This window comes from Epinephelus fuscoguttatus, linkage group LG21 (genome assembly GCF_011397635.1).
Source record: "Epinephelus fuscoguttatus linkage group LG21, E.fuscoguttatus.final_Chr_v1".
NCBI lineage: Eukaryota > Metazoa > Chordata > Actinopteri > Perciformes > Serranidae > Epinephelus > Epinephelus fuscoguttatus.
In genome coordinates this window covers 21,191,317-21,203,857 of record NC_064772.1, presented here as the reverse complement: position 1 = coordinate 21,203,857, position 12,541 = coordinate 21,191,317, and the positions used below count along the sequence as shown (strand labels likewise).

The following is a 12,541-nucleotide window of genomic DNA, read 5'->3' as shown; positions in this document are numbered from 1 at the left end:
TCCCGAAGAGGAATAAATGCTATGTATTAGTATGTACTGTAAGTAAGTAAGAATAAGTTTGTACTAAAATGTACTTAGTTACATTCCACCACTGCAGGCAATAAAGCCCTGTAAATAAAGGTCCTGCTGTAGGTGACTGTGGACAGCAGGGGGCGTCGTTTCCCCGTCTGAGCAGTGAGCAGAAAGTGGAAATGCAGGAAGTTCACCTGTTCACCTGAGAAAGGTCAGGTCACAGCTGCATATACTTGTTTACCTGGGAGAGGCTGCTGTTTCACATGGTGAGAACATTTATGGATAAGAAGCACAAACACGTAAGTAGTTATACTTTATTTAGCAGTGAGTGTGGACACATTTGTTTCCTTTTTGAAATTAAGTTGCTTTTAATTTTGAAAGGTCAGCACAGGCAGGCCTACAGTAGGCCCTGTAGTGGTTTCACAGGGCGGTGTTATGAATGTTTTAATGTTTTCAGGGCTGCTTCTGCATTTGTGCTGGATTTATTTTTTTTTTGTGAGCAATACCTGTTTTCGTTTTTGTGAATTGGAAACAATTCCTTCACTGGAAGCCAAGCCATGTTTTACTTTTTATTGTATAGCCTGGCAAAGGAGCGTAAAACTGTGGAGAAAATAAAGATTTAGAGACCTTTTTGTGCACAGATGTCTTGAATGAATAGATTTTTTTTTTTTTTTACATTGATTTCATCCTGTGGACCTTCTTGTGGCTTTCTAGCCCAGTTACACTGGTGCCTTTCGAGAAAATAAAGATCCCACACATTGCCATTGCAGAAAAAAATATATAAATACCTCTTTTAAAGACCAATAATACACCAAAACAGTTTTAAATTGTGTTTGTGATTTAAACTTCCTGTCTCTTGCTCTTTTTTTCTTTCTTTCTTTGTGCACTAGAAGATGGAAGAGATCTGTCTGCATGTTGGAGAAGCATCCTAAATTTTCATCCCCATTTGGCCCTCGCCTTTAAAATGAGTTTGTAGGATTTAGGACATCTGTTGGCTTCCTCCCACAGTCCAAAGACATGCAGGTTAACTGGTGACTCTAAATTGACCGTAGGTGTGAATGTGAGTGTGAATGGTTGTCTCTCTCTATGTGTCAGCCCTGTGATAGTCTGTCCAGGGTGTACGGCCCCTGGCTCCAGCTCCCCGCTGCCCCCAACAGGATAAGCAGTTATGGTAAATGAATGAATGAATAGATGTTTGCAAAAATGGTATATAATATTTATGTGTTTTCTGTAGTTTATAATCACCTGTTTAAGTTCTGCAACCTCACCACTAGATGCCGCTAAACCCTGCACACTGGACCTTTAAAGTCTTCAGCAAACTCCACTTTTCAGCCTTAAATGATTTGCAGATGATCTGGCAGAGAAAATATTAACCACAGCCAGACTGCAGGGGGGCTGGTTCTGTGTGTCCAAAAGTGCATTAACCCTTGTTGCAAAGTGACGTCCGAAGGTCACTGAACACTGCCTGTGCAACTGAAGAGTCCCCACATGAGCATGGACATCGCCGCAGTGAATGCTCTCCCTTATGAGGATTTTGTGAATATTCTGGGGAACGTGGTGGAGAGATGTCCCATTATAACAGCTGCTGTGTGGTCGAGGCGTCCCTTTTTGAGCTTTGGTGATTTGGAGGGTGCAATCAGTGAGTTCATCGATGCTCTCCCAGAATCAGGTGAGATAGGCCTACAGTCTGTTAACTTTGTCAGATTTTGGATGGCTGATTAATGGAATGACGATAAGCAGTTGCTGTTTGTGTGCAGGCAAAGAGGGGATCCTCAGGTGCCACCCGGACCTCGCGGGCAGGGACCTCCAGAGCGGCACCTTGACACTTGAGTCGCGCCAGGAGCAGGCAGGTGCCGGGATGGATGCACTGAACTCCGCGGAAGCCTCGCGCATGGCCCGGCTCAACCAGGAGTACAAGGAGCGCTTCGGGTTCCCGTTTGTCATCTGCGCCCGGATGAACGACAAAGCGAACATATTACGGCAGCTGTTCGAGCGCTGCCAGAACGAGCGCGCGGTGGAGAGGGCGCGCGGAATAGAAGAGGTGAAGAAGATATGTCGCCTGCGTCTGCAGAGTCTCGTGCTCACTGACGCACCAAACAAGCTATGAAAATGTAATAACTGGATTTTTATATGTACTTCTGCTGTGCCGATGTAAAGAGTAAAGACTGCCATTGCTCCAAGGCATGTATAGGCTGTGATATTTACTTTATTCCAAATTTATCATGTGTTATTCATGCACCATACTGTACAATGAATTCTGCAATAAAATATGTGTTGATTCTAATTTAACAATTTACATGCTGCCTTAAATATATACATTTGGACATGGAAAATGTTGTAAATAGTCATATTACGCATATGTACATTAATAAGTTTTTTTGTAGTGTAGGTGAAAAACAACACATTGTAAAAGTTGAACAGTTTGTGCAACTGCATCCATGTTGTAGCCTCTTGTCCCGCATGATTTGGTTATCTCAGCATGCCATCTGGTGCACAGAAAGCCCCAAAACACGCACGAAGAAATGGTGAAGATAGGTCCCTCCAGTCCAGCAAATGACAGACAGGTGTATCCAACAGGAGTCTAGATGGTCCTTGAGAAAGTTCAAAGGGGGTCCCGGAAAATGAGCACTTTATTTTAATACCACAACTCTATGAGAGACTTTCAGGTTTCACTCTCCATTATTAACATGAATCTTAAAGGACTCCTACAAAAAATCCTCTCAAATGTGGATTTAAAGTCTCTACAATAAAGAAACCCGCCTCAGTATGAGTTAAAGTCCCGAGGACCTCCTGCAGGTCTATGCGGGCTCTCTGGCCCCAGCTGCAGATAGGGAGTGACCGTGCAGCGGGGAAACAGGAGGTGAGCTGGAGGTGACCCCTCCCGCGGCCTCCCCCTGGTCCCCGGAGCTGATGGAGGAGTCCTGGTCCGGGTCGGCCCCCCTCGCTCTCCGTCTGTCCTCCTCCTTCTTCCACTTCATGCGCCGGTTCTGGAACCAGATCTTGATGTGGCGCTCGGTGAGGCTGAGGGTCAGCGCCAGCTCCACGCGCCGCGGCCTGGAGATGTAGCGGTTGAACAGGAACTCCTTCTCGAGCTCCAGCAGCTGGGCGCGCGTGTAGGCTGTCCTCGTGCGCTTGTTCTCCTCTGATTCTGCCATCACGTACGGTCCTGGAGACAAGGAAATCATTTTATTAAAGGCATTTGAAAGTTTGTTATTTACTTATTTGAAAAAATCTCAAGTAAAGTCACTAAATGCATTTTATTAATTATCATAAAGGGAGAATTTATTTTTAATTAACTATATAGCCTACTGATAGGGCTTATTAGAAGTGCATGGGTTAGATTCTGACCTCTCCAGCAGGTAGCTGCAGAAACCACAGTGCATATTTGTCTTCAGATAGCCGGTAAAATAAACACTTATTCACTTGTAATGTCAAAGGGAACTCACAATTAGAATATTTGAGGTTTACCCAAAAAAATACGCATTATATCATAATCCAAGTTGAAATTTGGGATCAACAGGTGATTTGAGGACACACTAAAGCTGTTCTCGTGGAAATCTATTGTTTTTAATTCCATTTCTTCCCAAGATTATGTTGTAAATTACGTTGGAGTTTAAGATTTTGGATAAACTGTGGTTGCAAATTGTTGTTTCCTCTTACTGTGAACAAAACATAATATTCCCAGCTGTGACATTTAATTTGAAGTCATACCAGTGAATAGATGCTACAAATATTGATAGATAAGTTTATTTGATATCTGAGATTTGAGATCATTTTGATGTGGTTTAGTCGCTGAGACGTTCACGGAATGTTTTTTCCTCTATAGTTTTAGAAGACAACGGTGAAACAAGTAACATTTTAAAGGCTATAAAGTCACCAAATTGCGCCAGTTTTTCAGGATCCTGATTCCCTGAAGTCCTAAACCTGATGAGAACCACCGTTTGGTGAATTCACCCAGTTCAGGATTGACCTATATCTCACTGACAGCCTCAAAATGTCACCATATCACATATCAACAATCAAGGCAACCATGACAAAAATATTTATTCCAGAATCATTTTTATAGTGTGAGTAGACCTAAATATATCAGCCTAGCCTACATTATGCAGTTCGTATTTCTATTCATGCGTCACTGGCTTTAAAATGTTGCTCTTTACAAACCTCAAATCAAAACGCTCAGCTAGTGTAGTATCTGTAGCGGGACAGACAGGTGCTAATCTCTGAGACAATGACAAAAATATATTTCTTTCCTTCTAGAAATGTCTTTTTGTGTTGAATTCAAATTTAAATTTAAATTTGGGACTATGCCAAAGCAGTAATTTATAGTTTAGTCATATTTTTAATTAGTCTTTAGGTAGGTCAGATAATTATAGATTTAATTGCAACCATTTTTGTGAATGTAAACCACTGACAGTATAAATGTCTATCTATCAAAGCACGACGAATGACAGCTTTGACCCTTGGCGTCCACTTTATTAGCTTTGTAGTTTTCGCATGCCAGCCTCTTCGTGTCACCTTGTCCATTCCAAAACTTAAATTCAATGGAATTGTGCTATCTAATTTTAAAAGTCATTGACATATCTTTAGTACACTATAATAACCAGTCACAACAACTGTGCGTAAAATGTACCCAAAGTAGGCCGCAGTGTCACAGGAGAGGATCCTGTAGTCAACACGGAACTAATGAGTTTTTTTAAAAAAAGTTTTATATCAAATTAGTAACGCGGAATAAACATATGTACAACCGGCTGAAACTTTTCTCTGATATGACAAAAGTCATGAGAAGCCGAAGAAACTTAGTGGTGTGGTGCGTTCACGTTTTTCTCTGGAGCGCTCATTTGAAAACAAACTTATATAGGCATATTATTAAAGATTATTGTATAGTCTAATTGAGTCCAAATTATTCATAATTAAATTCTAAAGTCAAACAATTCATTTTAATATAAAAGATCTTTTTGTCATATTACCCGGCCTACAGCCATGAAAACAGATTGTGGTGTATTCTGGTGTTTTAACGGCCTATTATGGCCCTGCTCTATAGACCTATACAGCCTATTGATGGTTTAAGATAGGGCCATTTGTGATTATGTTTTGTAAAGACAAAACCCACATTTTTGTGACGATAAGCCCTGATAAAAGCCAGCGCTGACCTTCCGGGCCTTTTACAAATTGAGTGACAAGGTAAACTGAAACACCCAGGATCATATTGTTGGGAGCATGATGTCATTATAGGCCTCAGAAAGAGTCAGATGAAACTCGTGTTAATGCTATGACTACAGCTGTAAACAAAACTGTGCCTGTATTTGCTGATTTGAGAAGCAGATTCAGTAAAGTGATCTTACACGCATGATTCTGTGATATGTGGCGGTTTGGAGGAGTTACCTGCCCACTGTCCCTTCCAGGTGTGTGAGTGAGATTTCGTGGTTTTCATCCAAGGGAAAGGGAGGTGGTATCTGCTCTGCTCCCCCGTGTCTTCATACCCTGCGGCAGGCAGGAGAGGCTGCTGCTGCTGCTGCTGGAGCCCCTGAGGATGGTGGAGCTGAGGCACACCTGGATCCTCCCGCATGGGTAGACTGTAAGAGTGGGCAATGTCAGGAAGGCTGGCCGGCTCCAAGGCTCCCATGGACGGCGGTGTGTAGACAGAGTGCACCTGCCTGCTCATATACAGGCAGGGCGGCGGGCTGTGGCTGTAGTCCTCCCCCTGTGATCTCTGGTAGGCACAGGAGTCTTTAAAAACCTGAGAAGGGTAATAATGATCTTCCCGATTCATGGCTTCCGAGGACCCGCAACATGTACCGTACCTGCGCCCTGCCTCGGCGTGGACCTTCTGCTCCACCTGTCTCTGGCGCAACTGCAAGGCCCTCACGGCTCCACACAGGTGTGTCACTCTGCCACCATGTGACTGTGCAGCGCCAAAGCCATTGGTTTCACTGTTTGCAGACCTATAGACTCAGTTTCCAGCTTGTGGGATTTTTCAGTAAATTGAACAGAACAGCCGCGTAAATCAATGCCACTCTGTAAATACCGCAACGTTTACCTGGCACCCACCTGTGTTTGCCCCTACAGCTGCAAGGGAACAGGTGAGTCTGCCTCCAGAAAACAGGTCCTTAATGGTCTGGAGCAGACGAAAAAAACATGTCACTCTTGCAGGACTTGTAGGGTTGTTCTCAAACAATGTGTCATTGACAATTTATATGGATTTATCTCTGGTGTGCGCTCTGCGGCTGATTAATCGATATGTATGGGCGCAAACATTGGTTGACCTGCCAGATAAGAGACCTGGATGGAGACACAGTTGTCTTGGAAACTCGGGTGAGAAGCTCAAACACCATGGTCTATTTTCACAACCTTTTTTTTCATTTGTCTACACCTTTCTGACTTTTAAAATGGACCCATTACACTTCTGCAAATGCATCATTTAACACCATTTAGCGCGCGTGGGCCCTGCGCGAGCGGCCCTCGGCGGTGACAAACACACAGCCGCTGCACTCTCGCCATGTTTGCTGGCCATTAGCCTTCAGCAGGTGTGTGTCCGCCCCATTAAACCGCAGCTCTCCTGGTAAACCAATTAAGGCTGGAGTGAGCAACAGAACTCAATTAACGGGGCGTGCGTGTGGAGCGTGTCTCCACAACCCGCGAGCTCATGTGCGCCTTTACGCGACATTTGGAGCCTCTGGCACATGATGGGAGTGATTTACCTATTTTTCATGTAAACTGTGCAGCACGGCGGGGCTTTTACCCTGATAGTGTGCATCAATACTTACTATTTGCACAGAGTTCTTCAAAAGCAATTATGGCACTTTCCACGGTATCTTAATGGGGCACTCGGCGGCGCAATAAAGTTCAAGTAAACCAATTCTATACAAATCACCCCCTGCACTATGCCTTAATGGTGTTTATATTTGATCATTGTTTCAAACAGGAAGGAAACAGTTAACCCGAGCGATTTCCCCACTACAGTGGAGATGGACAATGTGATTTATGGAGCATGAGAGGCGTTAAACGCATTTTAACGGGCAGAATTTGGCGTAATGGCTTCAGCGAGGAATAATGCATCTTAAATGCAGATATAGCAGATCTGTGACCAAGGAGAATGACAGATGCCACGTTTTTAAAAAGCTGTGTGTGGAACAATAAAGGGGTGTGAGCTCACACACACTGAGACGGGCTAAATGGATGGTGAAGATATAAACAGCAACACATTGAACGCTTGAGCACATGCCCATCTGTCGTCATGAAATCCCAGTGAGCCCACTAAAACATGCAGAAATCCAAAATGTATGAGCTGAGTCACTCAACAGTTAGTATTATTATTATTACTACAATAAAGTTATTGTTGTTAATGACCACTAATCCGAGACACTTGATCACAGGACACATGTAGGAGTGTCAGGAAAACAAGACTTTTTTTTTCTCCTTCCACAAACAAAAGCATTTCTGATAGCCGGTGTACACATGTCAAAAAAAGTTGGACGCGATAAAATGTGCTTACCCAGTGGCGACAGCAGCACGGCTTATGTAAACATCATGGCTGGTGAATAATGACAGAAGAATGGTAATGACACTTTAATTGGAATCAAACCTCCTCTACTGTAGGTGAAACAGAATTACACCAAACCATGAGTCATGTGGTGTGAACATGTGTCTAAAAAAAAGTTCCTTGGGATTTCCTGGACTAAAATGGCCACTTGTTTATTCACTTATCTTAAGTGTAAAATCAGAAGGAAAGATATCATCTTGGCTGCTGGCTTCATTACCAGGTTAAGGGAACCAAATGAACCTCACGAACTATAAAAATGGCTGTACATAAAAGTGTCAGTAATCTACTATCGAAGAAGAACACTCTCCATCAGCTGGACAAATGTCTCTTCAGTCTGCCAGCAGCAAGTCTGTGAGGTGCGTTAGCCAGTCAGAGAGCAGTTTCAGTAGTGTCCACCTCTGGGCTGCCTGTACAGGGAGTGGCCTCTGTAAAACCAGAGTTCCTCCCCTGGACAGAAGTCTTTATTCATGAAGTCTGTCTTTGTCTCTGTCTCGGCCATTTCTCCCATGTCTCCGGTCTCTGTTGTCTTTGTGCCTGTAACTCCTGTCTTTGTCTCTGTCCTGCTTCTTATCTTTGTTATTGCAGCTGTCTCTGTGATGGTGTTTATGGTCCGTGTGGCCTCCTTTGCTCCTCTGATCTCTGGGGGGTGTTCTGCTGCGGTCGCGGCTTCTGTGCGGGGACTCGCTTCTCAGGCGCCCTCTCTTGGTGGAGTGTCCGTGCTTGGGCTCACCGGTGCGCCGCTGCAGGCCGGTGGAGCGCAGGGTGTTGAGGAGGAAGCGCTTGTTGGTGCTCCGCAGGGGACACTTCAACCTGAGAGAGGAGGAAACGGAAAAATGTTTAAACTCCTGAGACCTATGGATGGTCATCACTGGCTTCTAGAGGCAGGGGTGTAAATATAGGCAGTGCAGTGAGGCTGCACTCGGGCCCGAGGGTGGGGGCCATAGGGAGAGGGCCCTCCAGCTGTGTGTTTGGGTGGAGAATGGATCTTTGCAAGTTAATTTGATTGTCATCTCAAATATACAACTATGTATATATGTATATGTATATATGTTTAAACTCATGTCAAATTCATTTCATGTCCTCATTTTTTTTTTTTTTTGAGGGTGGGGTGGGGGCTTAGTCAATAGTAATTAGGGCTGGGCATCAGTACTCGATACCTTTAAGGTAATACCTTCAGGGGTGTACCATCATTTCAGAAGTGAGGGGGACAGATTGTTCAGGTGTAAGAATATGGTTTTTTTTGGTTTGTTTGTTTTTTTGATGATTTATTGAAATATTCTCTCAATTGTGTATCTCATAGCGGCCAAGAAACCAAACCAAATACCCCAAAACACCTGATTACTATTGAAAGAGGTCGTCTTCTGCAGTGGGCAGCCGCAGTACAGCACATGGGGACCAACTCCTGTTCTTTACTTAATTATCAAAATCATTAAGAAATTAAATGATGAGATAAACAAAGTAGCAGTTGCCGCTGTTATAAACCAAAAAGAAGAAGAAAAAAAAGTTTTTTCAAAGAGAGTTTGGTGTGTGAGCACCTTACCAACACTTAAAGGACTGTGGGCACTGAGGTCATGTCCTCATGATCTTTTTCTGGGAAGTTGGGGGTTTAGCAACATGTAGGAAGTTACATTTTATGGTTAAAAGTAGCACATCATGGGTATTTACAGGCTATTTCCATTAAATATCCACTCACACTGTTAAGGGTAGCAGAGGGACTGAAGCTTATCCCAGCTGACATTGGGCGAGAGACAGGGTACACCCTGGACAGGTTGTCAGACTATCACAGGTTGACACACTCAGAAGGACAACTATTCGCGCTCACAGTTACACCTATAGGAGCCCTGAGGAAACGCTGACATGGGAAGAACATGCAAACTCCACAGAGAGGGACCCGTGACAGGTAAGTGGGTTTGAATCCTATTGCTGTGAGGCCACAGTGCTAACCACTGTACCATCCTGCTACCTGGCTATTTTCATTATTAGGTACATTATCACTTTACTACTTTTAGACCAACAAATACGTGACTGATTCAGTATATACCCACCATAGTTTAAAAATAGAAATAGAAAACCACAGTACAGGACAAATTAACTAAAATAACTATGATCCTTATGAATCCTGGCTATGACCTGACTCATACTAACTCTAAAAAAGGCACAAGACTAGTTTCCAGCACTATCCACCGAATCATTCATTGATCATAATCAATCATTGATGACTGCTCCTACCACTGGTAGAAGGCCCCTGGTAGACCCAGAACACGCTGGAGGGATTACATATCTCATTTGGCCTGGCAACGCCTTGGGGTCCCCAAGGAGGAGCTGGAAAGCATTGCTGGGGAGAGGGATGTCTGGGGTGCTTTGCTTGGCCTGCTGCCCCCGTGACCCAGCCCCAGATAAGTGGATGAAAATGGATGGATGGATGGATGGAATGATTAACTAACTAATGGCAATCCATTCAATTTGCTTTGAGTATTCTAAATTCCACATTCACCGAGATGAAATGAACAACAAGGGTGAGTAACCAATGGATTTAGCTGTATATTCCGGCTAAATCTAATATCTCAACATTTATCAGTATCATCACTGATATTTTGGGGGATGGCCAACAATTACACACAATAACATTTTAACAAAACATTAGTAAACTGGCTACAATCATGTTAATTGCACTTGTCTGGAACAATATGGTAAGATTAGAAAGGTAAATAAATATGCTGTTTTCCAAGGGAGATATAAAGCCATATTATGCGGGGCTATGATTTGTGCTATGTTTTTAGAGTTTTTGCGAAGCTTTGTCTAAGTCAGTGGTTCCCAACTTGTGGGTCGCAGTCCAAAAGTGGGTCATGGGTCCATTCTGAATGGACCGCAAGAGACTCACAAACATGTCAGGTTTGTAAAAAAAAAAAACCTGACATGTTTATTTTGAAGTACAGTGAATATCCGGCACAGACCTAACATTTTGAAGTGTTGTTTCCTGAGTGAGTGACTAACAGACAGCTACTTGAGAGAGACAGAAAACTAGCTTGATGACATGTCCAGACGCACTGAGTGTATTAACCTGTGTGGACCTTGAAGTGATGACTAAGGAGAAATCTGGACCCCGTGGCTGGATCAGCTGGGAACCACTGGTCTAAGTGTTAGTCATTACTTTTGTTAGGTCTTACTAGTGTGTATCATGTATTACAAATACATGTATGTGGACCCTGGGAAGAGTAGCTAACAATAGCAGGTGAGCATATAAACAAACTAGCTGAATATAACACATGACAAATGGTGCATACTAGATCTTAACACACCACAAATAGGTGACACACTCAAAGAACACAATTTGCCCCAGTGCCAAAACAGTTTAGCAGTCACATATCCACACATGACAGATGTTTGCACACTGATAGAGATGGCATGGCAAACACAGTGCTCACCATCCTGCAGGGCCCATGGTCTCTGCTCTCTCTCGGGCCCTGTCAGTCTCCTTCAGGAGCTCCTCCACTGCACGCCTGTATGGATAAATAAAGACACATTCAAAAATAAATCATGTGAAGGAGAGGAAACAGGGAGGAAGCTGAGGGCAAAGATAGTACAAAACCTCAAGAGGGAGCCAAGGGGAGAATAATCTAATTAAGTGAGAGAAAACAGAGTGATACAGAGTGCAGAGGAGAGAGTGAATCATTAGTGAGTGACTGAGGGACAGCGGCAGTGTCCCAGTTTGACCCGAGCTGCTGAATCAGCACAGTATCAGCAGAGGAGACTCACTCATTTAGCCGACCTTTAACCACACAGCACAGGTTGCTAGTGGTGGCTGTAATGGTGGAAGGGATTTACTTACAACCACCACACACTCGTCTTACAACACAGTAAATACAACAGCTGAGGACCAAAAATATCTCTCCCTACGGATGGAGGGCTGATACGGTTCAGGCAGAAAACTAGCTACAAGCGTTAGCAGCTAACCGTTAGCAGTTAGCAGTTAAATTGACGATAAACAGCAAAACAGTTACATACTTTTCCAGTTCATTATCCTCTGCCATCCTGTCGTGATAAAGTGCACGTTGGAGTTAAATTAGTTTGACTAAATCGACGATGTAGGTTAATTGACGCTAGCATACATCGTCTTGTTTACTTCTCCGCGGGGTCCTTCAACCAAGGACCCTGTGGTTTTAGCTGCCCTGAGCGATGCCTGATAAATTCCAACGGCCACTTTTTAGTCTCTCTCTGACACAAAACCTCGACACAACCAGCTTGGTAAATTATTTTATGCATCAAAACTTTGCTAAACTGCTTTAAATGCTACCGAATACCATGAAATTTGCCTATTTTAATTGTTTAAATCAAACACATGGCAAACAGCAGTGGAAGGAATATTCAGATTGTTTTATTAAGTATGCTGGTATAAAATTCTCCATGAAATTCTCCTCGATTTTTTTTTTACTCAAGTAAGAATAGGTACGAATTTTCAGTTAAATGTGCTGAAACATGTCAGAACCCAAAGTAGCCTGATCAGGGCCTTAACACCAGATTCTGGGCCCTATGCATATCCAATTTCCGAGGGACCCTCCACCCTGCCTCTCTTAATCCATGTCTCTCCTTTACACCTTTGATTTTTTTTGTTTCCCTTTCCATTCTTTTCCCCTTTTTCATTTTTGTAACCCTGGTTTCTCTTTCTTGGGGAAAGACATGTCAGTCTATCACTTCGTTTACATGCTCAGTTAAGTCGAGCTATGGTTATAGTTTGACTAGGCCATTTAATTGGACTACTGTCCTTGTCCCAATATACAAGCACAGGAGGGGAATCAATTTGTTGACCGAAGTTTGTCCGACTCTACTCTACTCTACTCTCCCTTTCAGCTTGTTGGTAATGGACCTTTTTCTGGTTGACCCATTACGTCACAGACCAAACAGTTGACGTACAAGTTAGCCATTTATTTTCTCTTCATCCGTCCAAAATGCACAGTTCAGGATACAGATTTCACCATGTCGTTACCAGCA

General features: G+C 43.3%; 3 protein-coding genes across 3 annotated transcripts; 1 reads left to right on the top strand and 2 right to left on the bottom strand.

The window, feature by feature from the left end:
• Positions 1-1,450: 1,450 nt before the first annotated feature.
• Positions 1,451-2,269, top strand: urad (ureidoimidazoline (2-oxo-4-hydroxy-4-carboxy-5-) decarboxylase). Its single transcript, XM_049565220.1, has 2 exons — positions 1,451-1,681; positions 1,770-2,269. Exons 1-2 carry the CDS (start codon positions 1,501-1,503, stop codon positions 2,117-2,119), a joined length of 531 nt encoding a protein of 176 aa, XP_049421177.1. The 5' UTR covers positions 1,451-1,500; the 3' UTR covers positions 2,120-2,269.
• A 192-nt stretch (positions 2,270-2,461) lies between these two features.
• pdx1 (pancreatic and duodenal homeobox 1) lies at positions 2,462-6,507 on the bottom strand. The gene is made up of 2 exons (XM_049565219.1): positions 5,395-6,507; positions 2,462-3,178 (listed from the first exon to the last, which is right to left on the bottom strand). Exons 1-2 carry the CDS (start codon positions 5,780-5,782, stop codon positions 2,811-2,813), a joined length of 756 nt encoding a protein of 251 aa, XP_049421176.1. The 5' UTR covers positions 5,783-6,507; the 3' UTR covers positions 2,462-2,810.
• Positions 6,508-7,688: 1,181 nt separating this feature from the next.
• si:ch211-140b10.6 (protein POLR1D-like) lies at positions 7,689-11,694 on the bottom strand. The gene is made up of 3 exons (XM_049565385.1): positions 11,558-11,694; positions 10,978-11,052; positions 7,689-8,362 (listed from the first exon to the last, which is right to left on the bottom strand). The coding sequence occupies exons 1-3, from the start codon at positions 11,581-11,583 to the stop codon at positions 8,014-8,016; spliced, it is 450 nt and encodes a 149-aa protein (XP_049421342.1). The 5' UTR covers positions 11,584-11,694; the 3' UTR covers positions 7,689-8,013.
• Positions 11,695-12,541: the final 847 nt, after the last annotated feature.

Bases quoted from the DNA above. Each gene is read 5' to 3' on its own strand.
- urad (XM_049565220.1), top strand. From the start codon at position 1,501: ATGAGCATGGACATCGCCGCAGTGAATGCTCTCCCTTATGAGGATTTT. The intron at 1,682-1,769 runs GTGAGATAGGCC...GTTTGTGTGCAG, and splicing joins CGATGCTCTCCCAGAATCAG to GCAAAGAGGGGATCCTCAGG.
- pdx1 (XM_049565219.1), bottom strand. From the start codon at position 5,782: ATGAATCGGGAAGATCATTATTACCCTTCTCAGGTTTTTAAAGACTCC. The intron at 3,179-5,394 runs GTAACTCCTCCA...CCTTGTCTCCAG, and splicing joins CTGGAAGGGACAGTGGGCAG to GACCGTACGTGATGGCAGAA.
- si:ch211-140b10.6 (XM_049565385.1), bottom strand. From the start codon at position 11,583: ATGGCAGAGGATAATGAACTGGAAAA. The intron at 11,053-11,557 runs GTATGTAACTGT...TTATCCATACAG, and splicing joins GAGGATAATGAACTGGAAAA to GCGTGCAGTGGAGGAGCTCC. The intron at 8,363-10,977 runs GTGAGCACTGTG...CTCCTCTCTCAG, and splicing joins ACCATGGGCCCTGCAGGATG to GTTGAAGTGTCCCCTGCGGA.